This window comes from Corvus cornix, chromosome 2 (genome assembly GCF_000738735.6).
Source record: "Corvus cornix cornix isolate S_Up_H32 chromosome 2, ASM73873v5, whole genome shotgun sequence".
Lineage (NCBI taxonomy): Eukaryota > Metazoa > Chordata > Aves > Passeriformes > Corvidae > Corvus > Corvus cornix.
In genome coordinates this window covers 150,660,754-150,681,679 of record NC_046333.1, presented here as the reverse complement: position 1 = coordinate 150,681,679, position 20,926 = coordinate 150,660,754, and the positions used below count along the sequence as shown (strand labels likewise).

The window sequence follows — 20,926 nt, the reverse complement described above, 5'->3', positions numbered from 1 at the left end:
AACCAAAGAATAGATTACTGTGGTTGCTAGTTCATTGCAGGGGTGTTGTGCATCTATTTCAGTGGTTTATGTTCATAACCACAATTTGTGCACAAGTTGCTGGCTATTTTAAAGGCTGCACATACCTTCTGCAAAATTACTGTAAATATTCTATACTTAATTTCTCATAAATGGAGTTACTATATTTTAGCAGATTTCACAGTTGGCACGCTTCAGTTTATAAATTCTCTTTAGGATCCCAATTTTAACAAATTCCACAAATTCAAAGAAATGAGGAATGTTTAAAACCTGGGCTTCAAGAATGTTGCATATTCTCTTCTATGCATTGTTTCTGTGATCTACATGGATATTTTCCCTCACAATAAGTTTTTCATTGATAATACTGTGAAATCACAGCTTAGAAAGGAGGAGATTCCTGAATCTTTCCCTTGCTAGTGGTGCTATCACATGGTAGATGAGATGTGAATAGTTAATGGTGTGGAAATTTGTTACTTAGTGTACCAGTCTCAGTTCCATTTTTATTAGGCAGTATAACTTGCATGGTACACATTGCAGAACACAATCGGTTTTAAAAACAAAGTCAGATATTGTTTTGAAGCTTGTGGAAAGGAATTGTGTAAAATGCTCATGAAAGAGCTATGATAACATGTAAATTATTCAATACCTTTCCAAGTGTCATTTAATGTGTTATCGAATACATGCTGCCTGACATACCTTTTAAACCCTGAGAGATTTGCTGTGCATAATCAAAATGCTGCTGTCATATTTGTAATGCCATAACACAAAGTGTCTAAGATCATATGACAGTACTTGTAGAAATATTTAGATTACTGAAGGGGAAGTAGTCTTGGAATGGTTCTTAAATTAAAAGCTTCCTATAGTGTTAGTAAACCACTAAATTCCTCACATGCAGTTATTTTATTTTTATCATCTGAGTTAAAGGGTTGTGTATTCACAGTGTTCAAAAATTAGATCTTGGAATTCTCCTGGACTAATCCAGTTACATGAATTGTCAGTAGGTTGCACACAAAAGTTACCAGAATAAAATCTATCACTCACCTGGGTGAGCCAGAGTTAGCAGGATCTGGGGCTCTTAAATCATAGGTAACGCCAACCCTCATCATTTTGTGTAATACTGGGCCTTGAACAGCAGTCACAGCTGCTGTCCTTTATGTTTCCAAAACTGCTGTGTGCCAGAGCGCTGTTCCTTTTGCTGGTCTTTTGTGTCACACAAAAGAAATACCAAGAGGTTCCCATAACAAGTTGTGTGTGTTGGAACACCCTGTTCCCCACAGGGCAGACACCTTCTAGCTCTAGTTCAGGTTTGTAAAGCAGGTCCCTGTAACCAGATGACATCCCAGCTGTGGCTCTGACAGGCAGGAGACACCCTATGCTCAGCAGTCCTGGACTGTGAGTTTTGGTAGCTGGGATACAAAAGCCCTGGCAGAGAGGTCAGATCACCTGTGGGATGGTTTAATGAGTTGACCAAGTTGATCTAACAGATCTGTCCCTCTCCTCACTGCACTGTCTTCTCTCTTCTATGACTTCCAGTTATCCAGTCCTTTTCCTTCCCTTCTGTGAGCCTTAATACTTCTCTAATCCTTCAAAGAGCTGATTGAGTTCATTAAACTCACACAAGGCTTCTCCTTTGTCCACCCTTTTTGTTCTCATTTTCTATTCTGATTCCTTTCCTGTTGATGTGAACTGAATCAGAACCTGCTGGAGGCAAGGTTGGCATTGGCAAGATGATTTCTTTCAGGGGCACAAATTCTTAAGAGTTGGATCATCCTTTTGTTTTTGGCTCCACCAGCTGCCCTGGTAATGCTTGTTGCTGACAGGGAAGCTCCCAGAACTGCCTGGTGGTGTTCACTCTGCTGTGGAGGGTTCACTTCACTGTACAACTTGTGAACTCAATTGATGCCCACCTTTGTGAGGTGTGGCAGAGTGTTTCTGAACTCCAGTACAGGGGCAGAGCAGTAAGAAGAATGGTGATCTTCTGGATATAACTTATCAAACATTAGGGGAGTGATCATCAGGTGAGATACTTGCTCTGAAAGCAGACCTGGTTTGTGAGAAAGGGACATGTCATCCTTGTCAGTTGGCTGCATTTCAAAGACAGTGAATTTAGGGGATATTGAATCGAGCCCATCCTTGAGTTGGCCTTTGGAAGTCGGCTTCTTCATTCCCACAGGCCCAGGCAGAGATTAGGTTATAAATAGGTAATGAAGGTCACTCACTGTGACTGTCCCAGCTGAGCTGCTTTGCCTTACCTGATTTTCTCATGAGATCCTGTTGCAAAAGCCAGCACTTTCATGGCTGATCAGTTAAGAAGACACGTCCCTGTAAAGGAGAGAGATTGATTTTCATATGTTTGGTTTTTTTGGTTTTTTTTTAATCCCAGAGAGTAATGGTGTTCTGCATCCTACAATCACAGAATCATTTGGGCTGGAAGAGACCTCTAAGGTCATCAAGCCCTGTGGTTAACCCAACTCTGCCAAGGCCACTACTAAACCATGTCCCCAAGTGCCACATCTACGTGTCCTTTAAATCCCTCCAGGGATGTGATGCCACCACTTCCCTGAGCAGCCTGTTCCAATCTTTGACAGCCCATTAAGAGATTTTTTCTAATATCAAATATCCAATTTTCTGATCTGTAATCCAGTATAAACTTCTCCTGGTGCAACTTGAGATGGTTTCCTCTTGTCCTGTCTCTTGTCACTTAGGAGAAGAGCCTGACCCCTACCTGGCTACACTCTCCTGTCAGGGAGTTGTAGAGAGTGATACGGTCTTCCTGAGCCTCCTTTTCTCCCTCAGCTGCTCCTCATTAGATCTGTGCTCCTGGGGAGATTTTTGTTGGATATTAGGAAAAAATTATTCATGGAAAGTATTGTCAAACACTGGAACAGGCTTCCCAGGGAAGCAGTGGAGTAACCATCCTCGAAAGTGTTCAAAACAAGTGTGAATATGGCACTTGAGGACACTTGTTTAGTGGTGAACATGGTAGTGGTGCTGGGTTGATGGTTGGACTTGAAGATCTTAAAGGTCTTTTCCAACCTTAAGGGTTCTGTTGTTCTAAAATGCACTGGATTATAAAGCCCCCGAAAAGGCAGGAAGTCTTTTACACAGACTTGTTTTTTTTCCATGCCAGTCTCTGCAGTTGTGTTCAGCAGTAGATTTTAGTGGATATGGCAGAATAAAAACCAAGAGAGGCTCTGCTTTTCTGCAGTTGGATAGTGTGCTCATGCTGCCTTCTCTCCCTGACACATAAATACCTGGAGGTACAATTTGGCTGATACCTAAATTTTAGTAAATAACTAGTTATCTGCTGGGGATCATGAAATATAAAGGCCGATCATCAATAGAAGGTGATTTCTGTGCTTCTTCACAAATGAGAGTTTGTCTTAATTGTGACTTTGAGTCTTTTTTTATCTGTGTCTGTTTTATTGTGTCAGAGAATGGTTTGGTTTGAAAAGGACCTTTAAGGATCACCTAGTCCAACTCCCTGCCATGGGCAGGGACACCTTCCACTATCCCAGGTTGCTCCAGGCCCCATCCAACTTGGCCTTGAACACTTAAAAGGGATGGGGCAGCCACAGCTCCTCTGTGCCAGGGTCTCACCACACTCAGAATAAACATTTTTTCCTTACGTGCAGTGTAAATCTACTCTCTATCAGGTGTTCTCAGCCTCGCCTGCATTTCACTCTTTAATTTAAGAACATGTTTTCTGTGCACAGGAATTATGAAATATATTGCCATACTACAACAAGACCATTCTAGTATTCTTTGTTTATATACGGGGTGTGTGTGTGTATTTACAGTTTCCAAACTTTAATGGCTTCTAACAGGACAATGTATTTTCAATTATTTCAAAGCAAATAATATTTTATATTTTTTATTAGATATTGCAACATCTGCTTGCAGTGGAATCGTAGGCAACACTTATCCCTAGGAAATTTTTACCAAACTGCCGTGTACATCTTGATTACAGGCAGCTAGATCACTTGCTGAAAAGAAGTTCTTGTCCTGCTGAAACCAACAGATTGAAATGTTGTAATATTTGCTCTTATCACAGGCAGATTGTTAAATATACTTACTTTGGGAAGCACTGCTAAGAGTGTTAGAATATGCTGTGTTGGCACAGCCCAAGGGATGGAGACATTTATTATCGGACTTTCATTGAAGGAATGTGTCAGAGGAGGAAGCAAACAGTCTGTGTCAAACATCGTGGGCTGTTACCACAGGACAAGCAATTATACTAAATTTAAGGATTGAAAGCAGAAGTTTAGGACAAGAAATAATACTAAATTTAGAGGTTGAAAGCAAAAGTTTAGGTTTGATAAGGGATACAGATTTAGTGTAGGTTATGGGTCAAGGCTCATTCTGAGTTTCCCTCACTTCTGGTGTACAGTTAACTTGAAAAATATGACTGTCAGGTTCAAAACTGTTTAGTTTTTGCATGTGTCTTGATGATAAATAGGGGAGCAGGAAACCTTTTTACAGAGAAACCCCTCCAAAACCTATGGAAAATCCAGAGGTGAATATTAGAGCATTGATCAGAGGAGGAGCGGAGTCCTGTTCCTTGTTCTCCTGTAGGATGTGGCTCCCTGGTGAGTGACACTGTTTGTCACTCCTGGAGCAGCGGGATCAGTGTTTTAAGTACCTGCTTTTGAGAACCAGAGATAAAAGCTGTTGCCAGGGGTCATGTCAGTGGTTCTGGCAGCTCATCTGTTGTCACCTAACTGAGGCCTCCCTTCCCATGGATCTGGAGCTTATCTGCTCCAAGTCCTCGTGCTTCAGTCCTGTCTGAAGCTCTGAGAAGGCAGCAGGGCTCTTAAGTTTGCCTCTGTTACAAAGGTCCTTGGTAAGCATCTCTATGAAATGTCAGGTACAAGATAAATGCCAGTTTTGTTCTCTTGAGTAATCAAAAAGGAAATTTTCCATTAGTTTTCTAAGTTTGTTTTGAGTTTGTTTGTATTTTTAAGAATGTTGGGAGGAAATATTAATATTAATTCCGCTCAACACTCTTCTTCTTGCTTTTCAGGTATGAATTGAGAATTCGGTACTTGCCAAAAGGATTTCTAAACCAGTTCACTGAGGACAAACCAACTCTAAATTTTTTCTATCAGCAGGTATGTTCAGTTCTACTGCTTTGTCTTTTGCTGATTTTGCTGAATTTAGAAAGCTCGGGGTTTGAATATGTGGGTAGGATATTACTGCAGAAACAGAAAAATGGAAAAAATTTAAGGTTGCATATATAAAGCAGAAAGGCCACAAATCCCATGACATCTTTCTCCTTGAGAAGTTGTGAGGAATATGTTCCAAAACCAAGATAATTCTGCAGGTAATAATTGTGCTAACTGAGATAAAATTGACTGTTGTTCCACTGGCTTCTTACAGTTAATTCACATTTGATTAAACTGCTGAATTTCTTTATTTTTGCAAGTGTAACTGACAATTGCACTACAAACCATCAAATGTTTTTTCCACTCACATTTTTAGGTTATTTTTTTGGGTTTAAAATCTCTTCTGGATTACTAAAACTGCATAATAGTCAAAGTTTCTATAAACGAAGCACGAAATTCTAATTTTATTCAGTTAAATGATTTTAATCTGCTTTTAGACTGACAAGTTCACGGTAAAACTTCCTGGGGATATTTTTTAGGGGAGTCAGGACTAAAATGGCTACCCTGTCCTCCAACTTCAACAAGCACAATTGTGCAACGCACATTCTTGTCTTAAGTAAATAACTTCTAATTTTTTTTACTGTGTGATGCAGCTTTTGTATTGATGTGATATTGATACTGATAGGATGAAGTTGACTTGTGAAAAGACAATTCTCTTGCAGTGCTTCTCTGGACTTAGCATTCTAGTTTAAGTGATCTGTGTAACATGGTTTCAGCCTAAAAATGTCTGGGGTTTGGTGAGTTTTTAGTGTAGTGCTGATAGGGCTTCTTGTACAAACAACAAAATCATGTTCCTTTTTCCTTTAGCAGCAAGGGACTTCCTCCATACTGGCTTTAAACACAGATTTGTGTTTCCCGTGGTGCAAAAGTGGGTGATGAGCTCCACAATAATTTCCTAAACTCCATCACTTACTGTTCAACACTGGAAAGCCTGCAGTGTCCCCTCGTTTCTGCCTCAGGGAACTGTCTTTAAAGCAAGGAGTTTGAAATCCCAGAGGAGTATTTGTTAACTTTTAACTAAATTTGTAGAAATCATTACAAACAGATACAAATGGCTCAGATAGAAGGTTTTTGAAGGTCATCAGGACCAGTTGGCAAAGCAGACAGCTGCTTGTATTGGACAACGCCCTGAATCACAGTGCTATTACAGAGTGAAAATCAGGTGTTCTTCTCTCCTTGCTTTGCACACCATCCCATTTATTTTCTCTTCCCCTTTCTTCTTCACCTTATAGTGAGGTATTTCTGAATCCAGTTCTTTAAAAGTCACTGCTCTTTGTTTCGGGGTGCTGTAAGGTATTTGGGTCTCTGTTGTCATGGAAATCAGGTGCAGAACTTTCCAGAGCTATCATTCTCTATCCATGATTCTGCTTTGCTCCATAAATTTCACTTGTCCTCTTGGATAAACTAGGACAATAACTTTTATCTGGTAAAGTGTTGAGGCAGCAGCAATGACATATGAAAAGAAGACAAGAGAAGAATTTGAGCAGTAAGTCTGCATCATAAACCAGATCTACAACAGAGGAGGGGTTAAAAAAACAAGGAAAGATGATTTTTCACGTTCTGTTCCTATATCAGTGTCATTCCTGCAACATTTTAACATCTTTTGCTAACGACTGCTCAGTCAGACACATCATGTTGTGTGTAGGCAAGAACAACAGAATGAACAGAATTCATATGTGCATACATAGATATCCTGAGCTTTCTGCACAGAAGTAACTGTCAGAGATAAGGAGCTAGAACCCAGTTACAAAATTTCAAAAATCCAACAGAAACACCACTTCTGTAGTTAGATTGGCTTTTCTCAATGTAAAAATCAAATACATTGTTATCTTGGGTGTTATAAATGAGTAAGAAAAGATTTTTGTGAGGACCAGATGCCTGTGACTTTCTTGTCAGGATGAGACTGGGAACCTTATTGCTAACTTGGTAACATCCAAATGCATGTTTTCTGTCTTATTAAAAATGTATAGCATCAAATTGAAAAGTTCATGGAGAAGGAAAAGAAACATGGTTACCTCTGTCACCCATGGACTTTGGAATTGTAATGATTTTGTTGAATCTGAGTTGCACAGCTGCAGCATTGTTGAAAAAGAAAGTTTAAATCCTCAAGTGATGTTCATCTTCTGGAAAAGCACAGAACATTTTGTAAAGATAACAAAATGTTACCTTAATCACTGTCAACAGACAGGGTTTATTCATCCAGCTCACCCAAACCACAATTATCAAGCTGTTAAACCCAAAGCTGGCACACGTTTGTGCCTTCACATGCATGACTACTCCCATTCACTTCAGCGAGTGCACTGCCCTGTGCAAATTGGTGCATTTCAGGCTTCTCAGCTTGGGCTTGATATGTGAAATCACTATTTTCTCCTTGGTTTTTCACTGTTTTAAGGATGCTGTGACCTCTCTTAGTTTTCGAATATTCCTTATCTTCAAGAGTCTCTAACAAATCAAGAACCTGTGATCGTGGCGGTCGTTCTGCCATCTGCGGTGGGCGTGAGCTGCTCTTAATTGGAAGTGTAAAGTAGGGCACTTAATGAGACCTTTCATTCTGCAATCTGTACAGCAAAGGATTAAAATTGGTGTGTGAGAGCAGGGGGAAACCACACAACTCGTTAATAGCATCAGAATCAGTCCCACTAACGATGCCATGCAGTGCCTCTTGTGCTCAGGCTGTGCCTCAGCTTTGAGGCCAGAGATGGGGAGAGGCTGATCTTTAGGTCATTCGCCTTCACTGGAGGAGCTGTGTGTTCAAGTCATGTCATTTCACATCCCATTTGAGAGCTCTGATCAACAGACTAATGTTGGAACTGTGTCTTTTTGTTTTGTTACTGCTCTCTTTGGCAGGTGTCAGAGGTAGTGGGTGACAGGACTTCAGGGGTGTCTTCTCTTTTTTCAATCTGTGGAGCATTTAGGTGGCGATTCTGCATCAACTGCATTACTCCCCTGGGCCTAACTGCTTACAGTTTCAGCCAAATTAGGCAAATTGGATCCCACCCAGTGCTGTTGGAATTGTAAGGCTGAAGTATTCAAAAATCAGGAAAAGCCAGATTTATGGTTGTCTGCACAGTTGGCAGATGCTCACTGCATTGGTTTTGTGTGCCAGCCTTCAGTTGTGTCCTGTGGTATTGAATACCCAAATCTGAACCAAAGTTAGCTCTAATCCCATCCACAAAACCTTAAATGTGAAGTTCAGTGAATAAAGATACTGTAAGTTAAGTTTTATCAAGAATAGCATCCTTTTTTTTGCGTGTGTTCTGATGACTGTTTTGTAAATCTCTAATGAAGATACCTTGTTTTTTGTATGATTTTTAAACATTTTTCAGAGAAAACAAGTGGAAAGGTACAAAAGGAGAATTTAAAATCGCAGGTTTTGAGTAATTAAATAGGATTTCACCATTTTCCTGTCCTTTTTGGGAGCATTTTCAGTTGCTTTAAGTAAGAGTTGGTGAAATTCATAGTGTCTTCCTTTCCCTGTGTTCCAGTGACATGGCTGTTGGGAAGTGGAAATAAAGGGGACAGGTTTGGTTTCTCTAATTTGCCTTAGTAGCTGAGTGAGGAATGAAAGCCATATCTCAAATCAAGATAGAATACAGCTTTTAAAAACATTCATGTAATGAGAATCAGACGTAAGCTACTTGAATTGCTTTCCTTTTGTTGTGGGACAAGAGCCTGCACACATTTATCCTTGAATAACATGTTAGCTTGCAGTAATTGGAGATGGTTTATCCCTTGATGAAAAGGGAGTAAGCATCTGTAAGGGGGGGTGGGGGCAGCTCTTGGCATCAGCTGTTCCATTGTTGCTGTCCTTGTGCTTCTAACAGAAGACTTTTAAAGTAACTTTTTGGGGGGTTTTTTTAGATCCCAGTGAACAAGAAAAAGTTGTTTTTATCAGTGTGGAATTTTTCTCTGCTGCCTTGTTTAGCCTGCAGTATGGAGCTACCCTGGAGATGTTCATATATATATAATAAAGGAGACCATAGGACTGAACCGTGTTTTGAATTTGCTTTTTAAAATGAACCAAAGTTTGTGTAATGCACAGGAGAAGGAATTGGAAGCAGGGTATGATCTCGAAGTTAGGGCAGGTCAATGATGCCCTGAAAAAACTGAGCTGAATTCTGTGCCACGAGGGCTCTGTGTCTCACCAGGCAAGTACACTGCGGGTTCATTTTCATAAGAAAACTCCTTTTAAAAAGAAAAGAGAAAAAAATTATACTTTTTGTGATTAAAAAAAAATAAGGGAAAAACATCCTCTAAAAAGGAGGAGAAAAAGTTTATTGTGGACACTTGGCACTTTCTTCTCTATCCCTGTAGTGTCTGTAAAGATTATGTTCACACTCAAAATGTATTTCATTAAATGAAATATCTCTTTATATTGTGGCAGATAAATACATCATGCAAATTAAATTGTTTTTATAACTCTGTCCCTGACACATAGGAAATTTTAAGTCCAGGCAATTACTGTAATAACTTAATGATTAAAGTTTTATAAGGCTTAGGTGCATGATATGTAATTTGAAGTGCAGGCTGGGAATTAGGCTCTTTAACCTAATTAAATAACAACATCTCTTACTCCATAATAAAAATAGGAGACCTAAAACAAATGACTTTGACAGGAAAAGCTTTGTAGGAAATGAAGGACATTGGGAGAAAAGCTGGCATTGTTCCTGATGTTGGCAGCCTATTTAAAACAAAAAGCCCCCAACAAGAAAAAAAACAAACCACCCAAAACCCAGCAGATCTTTCATGAAGAGTTAATGGCTGAGACATAAACTGTGCTCTACAGGGAGGTGGCAATCTAAGAATTGCAGCTGATTAAAAAGTTACTAAAAATTTATTTTTTGGTAAAAATACAAATCAAACGGAACCTCTCCTGTCCTGCTCTTTACAGCTTGAAAAGACAATTTTAAGTGAGATTTCCTTGACGGGGGTAGGTTTCTGAAGTTGCTGAAATTCACAGTACCCCATAAAGTACTAATTTTTTCCTGTAAAAGTTGATTTACACCCTCAAAACTATGCTGGCATTCTTGTTTTAGGCTCTGCTGTTTGTATAGTTGTGGAGCTACTTTGGCTACATATGTTGTGTGCCCAATGTCTGCTTTCCCTTGGTGCTGTATGGTAGGAATGTGAAACTTCCTTGTATTCCTTAACACCTCCTAAACGGCCAGCCAAGCTCAGGCCAAAGGGAAAGGGCTGCTTTGATTTAAAATTTCCACCTGTCAGCCAGAGTGGGCTTTTCTTGAATTGCTCATAATTCAGCATGATAAATTGAAAATGCTTGGGACCAGGTTTCCATGTATTGATGCATGGATATGTCTTCATTAGTAGTCTGGAACAAAATGTTACTACAATTAGTATATTAAGTTGTGAATAACAACAAAAAAAACACAGAGAAAAAAGTTGATTTATGTTGATGCTTGGACTTGCTTGATCTGGAAACTCAAAATTCTTTGTTGGAGAGGAGAAGTATAAAATTAGCTGAGAGCAAGGCCTGTTTAGTAGGTTGAGTTCTATATGGCTCCCAAGAGTCCAGTCCTACTTTGTGGAAAGTCTGCAAGGCAGCAGTGTCTCTTGCAGTGACATCTGGAGCTCAGCCCACTTGGACAGACGGCAGCATTTTAGCTGCTCTGCCCCTAACAATGCCTTGTCAGAAGTTGGTTTCCCCCCCAGCCCATCTCTAATGCCCTTATTATTAACAGAGGACCTTCCAAAATTAGTTAGAGATGTCAAAGATCACCCCGAGATAATATAGAGACTGTGACCTTGGGACATGAAGAGGAGGAGCAGCTGAGGGCAGATGGCAGATGAATGTTATCCTGATACTGGATCTGGGCTTTTAACTCCCCTAGATGAGGCCAAAGCCCTAATTTTCCCTAGTATTGACTTATCTCCTATAGCAGATTTCAGATGGGTAAATAGGGGTGGGAACACATGTGTTTCCCTCCTGTGTGTATTTTAAAAACTACCATTATGATTATTAAGGTGGCTCCTAAAAATACTGATGACATTAGAAGCAGGCATTGGGCTTTTGTGCATATGGGGCTTCATTCAGAGCAGATGAGGCACAAATCTTTCAGGGTTAATGCTGCATTAGATTGCTGAAGCTGTAGTAGTGAGGGTTGGGACCCTGTTCTTTCAAGCTGATTTTGTAGTGATGAAAATTTGGTGTCCCACATGAACCTGCTGTTGGAAAACAAGGATGGAGGAGCAGTTTGTTCCTTACAGATACCAGGATTTATACTGGGTGACTGTTCCACATTAACCCAGTCATGTGTCTGTCCTACAGTAATTCTGTGGTGTGTTTACCACTACAAGGAGCATTACAGCTGAAACCAGAGAGCATCTGAAATAATTCTCTTTGGTGGGATACCATGGAAGGAGCTTTGTCGTGGATTGGGGTGGAATTGTGTGTGGCCCCTGCTGCAGGTGCAGAGCAGAGCAATGTCCTTCATTTTGAATGGGAAATTCTGGGGAAAACAAATGTGCTGTATACTTGGATTTTTATCTTGGTCACAAAAGTAGTTGCTGAAGATCCGTTTTTCCTATGGATATATTGAGATATTCTGGTCTTTCATTACAGAAGCTTGTACTGGTAAATTGCAGGAATCATTTCTCTTGATTATGGTAGGATGGGTGTCACCAGAAGTGTTGTGTGTTAGTGTAAAACAAAGATACTGTTTGAACTCTGTAGTGGCTGAGGATGAACTATAACATACAATATCTAACACCAAATCTAACACCTCCAGAGTTAGAAACTTGAGTGTTTAAAAGCAGGTACCAGAATACACCTGAGCTGTTGAAAATAAATTCAGAGAAATTACTGAGAACAAATAAATTATTGCATATACAGGACAATTAAGAGGAAGGTTGTATATTTTTAATATAAATGACACCAACTAAGCAGAAGTACATTATTTCCCAATATACAAAAGCACCAGCTAAAAATATTTGTGTAGAACAAATGGATAAGGAGAAAATGATGGAATATAAATCTTTGTTTTCATGCTTCATTAAATGACTGTAATTACTGTTTGTGTGCTATGTACTGAATGGAGTACAGAAGACATTTTCTTTGTTTGGTTGTTTATCTAAGTATCTCATATGTTGTGATGATTCTTTTTGGGTAGGGTCTTAACTCCTCAGTGGGAACTTAGTCACTGAAGGGTTGTTTAAATGCAGTGTTCAAAGCAGTGCAAATTTGGGAAAAAAATAGAAATAAAAAAGGACTAAGTTGTGTAAATAGGTCATAGACATTGAAAGAAAAGCAAGAGAAATAGATTGCTTATTTTTAAACTGTCCTCCTGAAAAATGGGAGTTTATCCTGTGGGAAATTTCTTGGTAACATTAAGCTGGGAAAGCCAGTAGTGGCTAATTATTGGTATTTGCACTTTTTGAGACACCATTTGATAGTACTGTTGCTAAAGAATTTCCACAGTATTTATGCTTGAAAACTCAATGTCAAGTTTTATAGTTTTATTTAATAATTATAAGGCTATAAACAAGTTTAAACCTGAAATATCTTTTTAAGATACAGTATCTAATGCCTTTTTTTTTTTTTTTTTAATCCCTAAACTGGAAAGCATTTGCCAAGTTCAGAATTATTTTACTGTTGTTCTTAATAAAGAAGTCTAAATCGAGCATGGTGTGTTTTTATGAACTGCTTGTCAGCCTGGGTGAACCTTCTTCTGAAATACTGCAGCTGCATAAAAAAACTTGTGTGCAGGAAAATGAAGCAGATGGCTTTTGAAAGTAGCAGCTGGTATATAGAATACGAGGCCAGTGCTAGATTTCTCCTTAAATCATAGCATAGGGCTGTTCTCTAATTTCTCCATCTTCACAAACATGGGCTTTCCTCTGTTTCCAGTTTTTATTTTAAATTGTTCAGTCTGGAATTTGCTACCCGTTTCTGTAGCTGGGAAACTGCCCATTATTTCCTAGTAAATTTGGAGAAGTTAGAAGTGACACCATCAGTAATTTCCCCATTCAAGTAAAAGAACAAATATTTTACAAGTCTTGACATCAGAAATGAAACTGGGCTTGTGTTCATGTGCCCAACTTCCATGTGGGAAAAGCTTTTTAGTTCACGTTGTGTTCACCTCCTTTCTTTTGTTATGATTTAGGAGTATCTTTGAACTTTTAATGCCCAAAAAACTGGAGACGGAAGAGAGATTGCTGTTCTGGCTAAAAGATGAAGAGTGATAAAAAAAAAAAATTTAAAATATTACTAAGAATAGAAAGTATTTTAAATGAAGTGACTTGTTGTTGAATATCAGGACAGTAATAAATCAGAAAATACGGTGTAGGATTGTGTTGGATTTCAAAATCCTTGTTTTGCTTTGGATATGACTCTCGCGGGGGGTCCGATGTTGGTCAGCACCGGTGTGGCGCGACCTTCTTGGAGAGCATCCTGCAGGAGCAGCTCTTCCAGGGGCGTGGCCGGCCTCGCCGGGCAGCCGGGGATTCCAGCAAGTGTAGCGATTCCTCAGCTACAAGTGATTCCAGCTCTTGGGATTCAGCTCTTTGTGAAATCACCCGAGGTGGACTCGGGGACACAGATACCGGAGCCTCGTTTGCCTGTTCCGCAGAGGCAGCTTTTATTGTCCAGCAGCCCCTGTGAAGGGAAGGCCAGGGACAAAGGCTCCCTTCTCAAGGGCAGAAACAGGGGCTTTTTATGGGAATGGCAGGGGGTGGGGTAGAAACCGATTAGCCAACTGGGTACAGGCCATTACCATATAGAAACAAGGGATGCTGGGCGTGGTTCACTTCGTCACCGTGACCCAGAGGAAGGTTGCTTATCTCTGGGGGAAAGTCTTTTTGCCCTCAGGCGTCTCTCCTCCAAGGGAGTGCAGAGGGCTCCTGCGCCAAGGGCTCACAACCCTCCGCATATTACTGCCCTTTCTAAGATGTATTCACTGATGGTGATGTGGATTCTGTGTGTGGGGGCAATGACAATTTTGTTTCATTTTTTATTTTATCAGAACATGTACAAGACTTCTTTTTCCTACCTCTGAGAGGTGCTTTTATGCTTGGCATTCCTATTTTCCCCACGCTGCAGCCCTTTTTTGTATCAGGCTGTTTGTAGATGTTGTGGCCAAGAAGTCAACTCCAAATGTGAAGTGTAGGTTGCACTTTAATTCTTATTTGCCACCCTGTGAATGAGCAAATTTAGGTAGAGTTGCTTCCTGTGACACTGGCACTGCAGTAGTACTCGCCTGGTAGCCTGAAGCAGTTTTTATTTCCATTATTCCATGTTTAATGCAACTTAAGTAGACTAATCCTTTCTCCCCAAAGCATGCACCTGCTTGACTGTAAATCTGATTTAAACTTGTTAGAACATACTAAAAAAAATCCGAGGGAAAAGGTTCTTGAAATCAACACAGCAGTTTGCAGCAATAAATTATTTTTGTCTCTTATCCTCCTTTAAACTGTTTTCCAGTGTATTTTTCTCAGGGAGTTGAGATAAGCACATTATGTGGGAATACAGAATTAGTAAGTCAGTGGAAGCAAATGTGTTACAAGCAACATACATCAAAGTGACTCACTTCAGACATCATATTTTGGGTTTTGATTGTTACCAAATAAAAAATATATAGGATTTTAGCAGTGTTGATACTTGAATTCTTAATCCTAGTGTAAATCCAAGTGTTTGCCTTGTTGATATTTTTGCATTTTTATTGCTATAACATTATGACTATAAAGTATTGGAGATAAATACAGACTTAATGTAATTTTATCATTGCCAGAGCATCTGGTCTCTAGTATGGGGTATAAATGAAGTAACGGCACACAGGTTTAACAGCAGCATCTTAGAGGCTTTGTTGGGCTCGTGAAAGGGATCATGGGTTGCTGTTTTGGTTTCTTGTTTGGCCACTTGGGTTTTTGGGGTTGCTTTTTCAAAACCAGATTTGTGTGACAAGTTTATATAAATACTTTTGTCTTACAACCTAGGTAAAATTAAGGTATATTAAATAGCATCCTACATTTTTTTTCTGGTTTAGCCTTTGGAAAGGTCCCATTCTGAACAATTAAACCGGGGAGGAGACGTGTGGCAGTGGTGCTTGATCTGCTTGAAAAGGATGTGTGTGTGTATATATCTATCTGTCTGTCTATAAATAAATGTATTCTTCAGCTTCTCCAGGTATTGCACACTGTTAACTGAATTTCCAAGCCATAGGTTAAGGTCTGCACACACTGTCAAGGAGTATGACAAGCTCACAGATAACAGGATCTCCAAACCCAACAGAGGAGGATTCATCCTCCCTCTTTAACATACTTCTGAATTTGTAGTCAACAGAAAAGAACTGATAGATTTTGTTAGATTTCTAAGAGTTCATTTTTTGTGCCTTTGTATGTATGTAGGCTTTGTGCTCTTGAACATGGGGCCTTTGTTTGTCTAACCCAGAAAATATTCTCATTTCTCTCAATTATATTAACAATAATAATAATAATAATAAAAGTTATAATTGAGCAAACACAAAAGACTTCTTGGAAAACTATTCAATTGCCTTGTGACAGTGCATTTAATTACCATTAAATTATCTCTTGTCTCTTCCACTTAGTATTTGCTCAGGCATTTTCCTTAGGAGGTTGTGCTGAGCCTCCTGTGAAATTCTTATCTAATCTCTGCACAGGCATTAGTTCATGCATTGATCTGATGCCATCTCAAAGAGAATAGTCAAGCAAAATTAAAGGTGATAAGAGAAGTTCTCATTGGTATTCTGGGAGTAGAAATTGAATCTGCCTATTTTCCTTTTTTCTTGCTGAATTGGAAAGCAGAATGTGTGCAGGCAGGTTTATGAAGAAAGGAGAAATATAGTAGGACACTGTTAAATCCAGACCACTGGATTCTGGCCACAAGTTTCCTGAAGCTTACAATCTCTCTTTATAACTCACAAAATTTAAATACTAAAATAAGTAGGTGTATATAATATAAAATATGTCTTTTTCCCTTTCCATTTTGTTGAAACAGGGGATGGTCTTTTACATTTTCTTAGTCAGTATCTGATGCCTGTAGTTGCAGAGTCACACTAGGAGCATGACTGGACAGCTCACAAGCCACAGGGCAAGAGGAGATAAACCCCAAACTTTAAATACTTGGGTAACGTTGCTTATTTATTTATGGAACAGTAGGCTAGCAGTGTTTTAAAATCATGTTTGCATGAAACTGGAGATGCTCTTAAGCTGTTTAGTTTAACAAATTGAGTACTGGGATCCACAAGGCAGTGAGTTGTGAAGATAAATGAATACACATTTGATCATGATACACTGGATCTTAAATTAGCATCGTTCCTGCAGGTGGAAGTTTTGTGTGTCAGGACTTAAAAACTACTTTGCTACAGCCAGTTCTTCTTGTTGTGGGAATGGGAATGGGAAAAGGAATAGATGGATAACAGCTCTGAAATTTCCTGGTGATGCAAAATTGTTGAAATGGTTCCCAAAATTGAACGTGCAATTTAAAAAAGAAAAAGTTTATTGAAATACAAGGAATCAGTCAATTGGTATTTTATTTGGGTGGGTGTAAGGCAGGTTGGCCAAGGGATTTTGTGAACAGTTTTACTTGCTCGGTGAAGTAACTTTGACTGTACAGGAAGGTGAATTCTCAGGAAAAGGACATGAGCATTTCTGGAATTTGGGTATCCATATACGATCTGAACTCATGTTCAACACTTCCTCTCCTTTTGAAGTATCCCCACGCAGAGCTGAGGATGAGGAGGGCTGTGCTGTTGTTCACCACCCATGTGTGTTTGCAGAGGTCATTTATGGCAGTTCATGGAGCCTGAAATTCCATTCCTGATTTACCTGCCCTGAGCTTGTGTCTGATAGTTTTATGCAGGACCAGTTTGATGTCCTTTCTCATGAACGGAGATCCTGGTGTAATTTATTACATTTTGCTGTTTATAGGATCATAGAACCGTTTAGGTTGGAAAAGACATGGAATATCAACCATTAATCCAGTGCTGCCACGTCCACAACTGAACCGTGTCCCCAAGGGCTCCATCCATACTTTGAATGCTTCCAGAGATTGGTGCTTCCACCACTCCCTGGACAGTCTGTTTCCAATCCCTGACCACCCTTTCAGTGGAGAAATCATCCTAATATCCAGTCTGAATCCAAGTATTTAAAATTGTGAGCATAATGAAGAGGAGAATTATTAATTCATATTGTGTGTATTATTAGTATGGGAATACAGAATTATTATTTCCATATGTGTGTACAAATAGCACACTGCATGGTGCTGAAGGGCAATTATTCTCCTGTCTCATTAGTATTTGTAGGAATTGAATTGAGAAGAGTTAAAAGCTCATTATTTTGTCATGTTGAGTGTCTGTATGAATTCAAATGCAAGAAGCTTTTTTCTCATGTTTAAGCCATTGTAATAATTCATTTTCATTTTCTCACTCCTGCACAGTTTATCATATTTCTTCTTTCATGTCTTTTAATAACAAATTAAAACTTTACATGCAATTCAGACCCAGGAAGTTTTTAGGGATTTGTTACTTTGTAGTTGGAGCAGGGCCCAGCTGCCACACTGGTGCTGAGGGAAGGCAGTGGTGGATTCTCGCGTGTTCTGAGGAGAATGCTGAGTGGAGAACACCTCCAGCTGTTGGATCCATTGCTATAATTTCTTACCTTTTAAGTTATGTATTTCCTAGCAGTAGTAGTTTGAAATAGTTGTTCTTACAACTTGTCATCACTCAACAAACCCACTTGGTGAAGTGTGTTGCTTTCATAGTGCATCATCTCCTCTTTGATCTGCAAGTCAGTCACGTGGATTTTTGTGGTATTTCGGGCCTTGCTGCAACTTTAGGATCTCAGTAGCAACTTGATGTTTCCATAGGAGGATAACAGGAGCTGTTAAGGAAAAACTGTCGAGATTTCTTACTGGTGCAAGATTTGCAGTGAAGTTCTTGGGCACTGGTTCTGTTCTCTCTTACTGCCTGGGTTTTTTTGTTGTTGTTAGTTATTGCATCAATTGCTTACTCTAACATGGTGAAAGTATTACCTAAAAAATAGGATTCTTCCCACAGCCATGTTGGTAAATAAAAAAAAGTCCACGACATGGTGATGAAGATTTGAAGTGTTTGCTACTGTAGATCGTCATCATCCAGTGTCACTCTTGGTTCTTCTTGCTAGTTCAGTATTATTTTATGCCAGTGTGCAGTACAGTTTGCACATACTACTCTATTTACTTTTATTTTTATTTTCACTGTAATTCCCAGGCATTTATCAGTTTTATTTGCATGATTAGATCCACCTACACAATTAAATACTATTGACCAGGATGATTCAAGAACACAGCCTGCCTTCTCCTAGCTGGAATGCAGGTACAACCATCTGCTCAGTCCTCTGTGAATTTTGATTATATTTAATAAAATGTAGCCAATATTGACATATATAAGGAATTTTTCAATCAAGTTCATTGCGGTTCAAATGTGTTTCTTCCCAAAGTGCCGCTCATTTATGGAGAATATAAACACAAATTCTTTTTTCTCTTCCTGGACTGTGAATTGTTATTCCAGAAAATTAGGATGTATTCATTTGAAAGTTGCTTGGGGAGTATTTTAGTCTGTGTTGGCACTGACCTTATCTTTCTGTGATGCCTACCTGCTTCTTTTGCTGTAGGTGAAAAATGACTATATGTTAGAAATAGCAGATCAAGTGGACCAGGAAATTGCTTTGAAACTAGGTTGCCTTGAAATCCGGTAAGCTCATAATTTAATTTATTATTCAACATCTTTCTGACTGAATATATACAGTAATTTTGAAACTGCTTAAAGTTCATCAATTTCTGACCAGTAGAGTTGAATAAAACATCGTAAGACATTTATTTTCTACAAAGCAGTTTGAAGAAAAACTGAATAGATTGTATTGTAACTAATTTCTAGTGATTTAAAATTAACATTATTTTAAAATTTTAATTAATTACCTCTTGATACTGCCTTTTGGGTGAATTCTTCATCTGAATAATTCAAAGGCCTGTAGAGTACATGGAAGTATGCTTAAAAAAAAATGCATCTGTGGTGTTATTTAGCAAATAGTCTTGTGATTCTGCATATATAAATCCTGCAGCTAAAGAATGTAATTATAGATAAATGCTGCTACCTTTCCTCTCTGTATTTGCTCAATTTTTAATGTGCTGTTTTGAAATGATTAAATCTTAAGGATCCTTTTGGGTGTTTCTGGTGTTCTTGTCAACTGTATAGACAGCTGGAAAATAAAGATAAGTATATCAGATTAAGAGACCCTTGAGAGAGTTCCCAGCTTTGAAATGCATGTGTTGGGTTTTGCTAATTTATGGAGAATTTCCAGCCTGAAACATTTACTTTAGTTATGCTGATGTCTCGAACAGGGAGATTAGGAAAGAAGTAAAATTGATAAGAAATGAATGACAAATGTAAACTTGTTAGGAGAGAATAAAAGTGTCCTTTGAACAGTTCTTTCCAAATTAAAACAAAATTTAGGCTTATGAAATTTTCCAGGTATCACAGGAGAACCTGATGCCTTTGTTAAAAGTTTTGCTGGTAGCCCCAGAGAAAACAAAAATTATTTGTGTAACTGCAAACTCCTTACGCACTTACAAAATCATTGTGCCCTATTTCAAAACATGTAATGAATATAATAATCCACGATTATGTTGTCAGCCAAGTCTTACCTTCCCTGGTTCTCAAGCTGTGGCTCTTCAGAGCATTTTGATGAGATACTTCTTGTAGATGAGCTACTTGAGACTCTTAGAATGAGCATTACTGGTCCATTTTTCTCCCTGAAAATGATAATCTCAGCCTTCTCCTAACAAAACTTTCTTATTTATTCATTTATTTTTTAATGTGAACGTGTTTGGATTGAAGCAGTTTTCATCACTGCCTGCTTCCCCTGGTTCTCCCTGTTCCATGCACAGAGGACTCTCACAAAGAAGTGCAGGTAGTGCAAAGAAGTGAGGTAGAAGGAGCTGCTGAAGGGCAGCTTAGGTCACTTCTTTTTGTAGCAGCACTGGTTTAAAGTCGTTCTGAAAATGCAATTAATTTGTAAAATAAAAATCTGATCTGTTGAGGTAGAATAATGTACTTAATACTTAGCTTTTAATTCATTCTGGCAATGTTTTCTGATGCTGAGTAGAAGTTTTGATTATGTTGGTGTTGTAGTTTTAGGCTGAATTATCCAATAATTGTTGCTTTCAAATATTTTTCCTGTCTTCAGGAGATCCTACGGAGAGATGAGAGGCAATGCATTAGAAAAGAAGTCCAACTATGAAGTGTTAGAGTAAGTATTGTGTTCTAGCTTGAGGTTTGAACTGTCCCTTCCCTGCATCAGAAACAATAAATTCAGTTCAATAACAGAGCGTTTCTGTTGTAGTTTTCCTATCCCATCAAGTTTAAGATGCTTTAGTATAAGAAAAGGATGATGAAACCCATTGAGGTGTAGAAGTAGGAAAAGTGCCTTTAACTCTGGTCCAATGAAACAGGTTTGGAGTTGTTTAAACTTGATCAGGAGGCTTATTATGATTTTCATCAATTTTGCTAATGTTTATGGGCTTTGCCAGCTCTGGTTGTAAAGTGATTTTGTTCCTCAGTGTTTTTTCTGTGCCCAGTTCCTAAATGTTCTTCTGTGCCCAGTTGCATTCTTCAGTTGTGACTCATCTGTGGTAAAGTTTGAGTTACTTGAAAATGTTTGTGGTATTGTTTTTCCTTCTGTTTGCTCCGTGTGGACTTTTTCTGTGTTGTTACCTTGCAGTTAACAAGGTTAGT

At 38.8% G+C, this 20,926-nt stretch overlaps 1 protein-coding gene across 14 annotated transcripts in view; it reads left to right on the top strand.

The window, feature by feature from the left end:
- Nucleotides 1-20,926, top strand: part of PTK2 (protein tyrosine kinase 2) — a 193,944-nt gene that overhangs the window by 98,103 nt on the left and 74,915 nt on the right. For all 14 annotated transcript variants that reach the window (XM_039548588.1, XM_039548587.1, XM_039548589.1 and 11 more), the window contains 3 exons: nt 5,042-5,129; nt 18,807-18,886; nt 20,379-20,441. In XM_039548588.1, the coding sequence (XP_039404522.1) occupies nt 5,042-5,129; nt 18,807-18,886; nt 20,379-20,441 (231 nt within the window). The remainder of the gene's footprint in view (nt 1-5,041; nt 5,130-18,806; nt 18,887-20,378; nt 20,442-20,926) is intronic.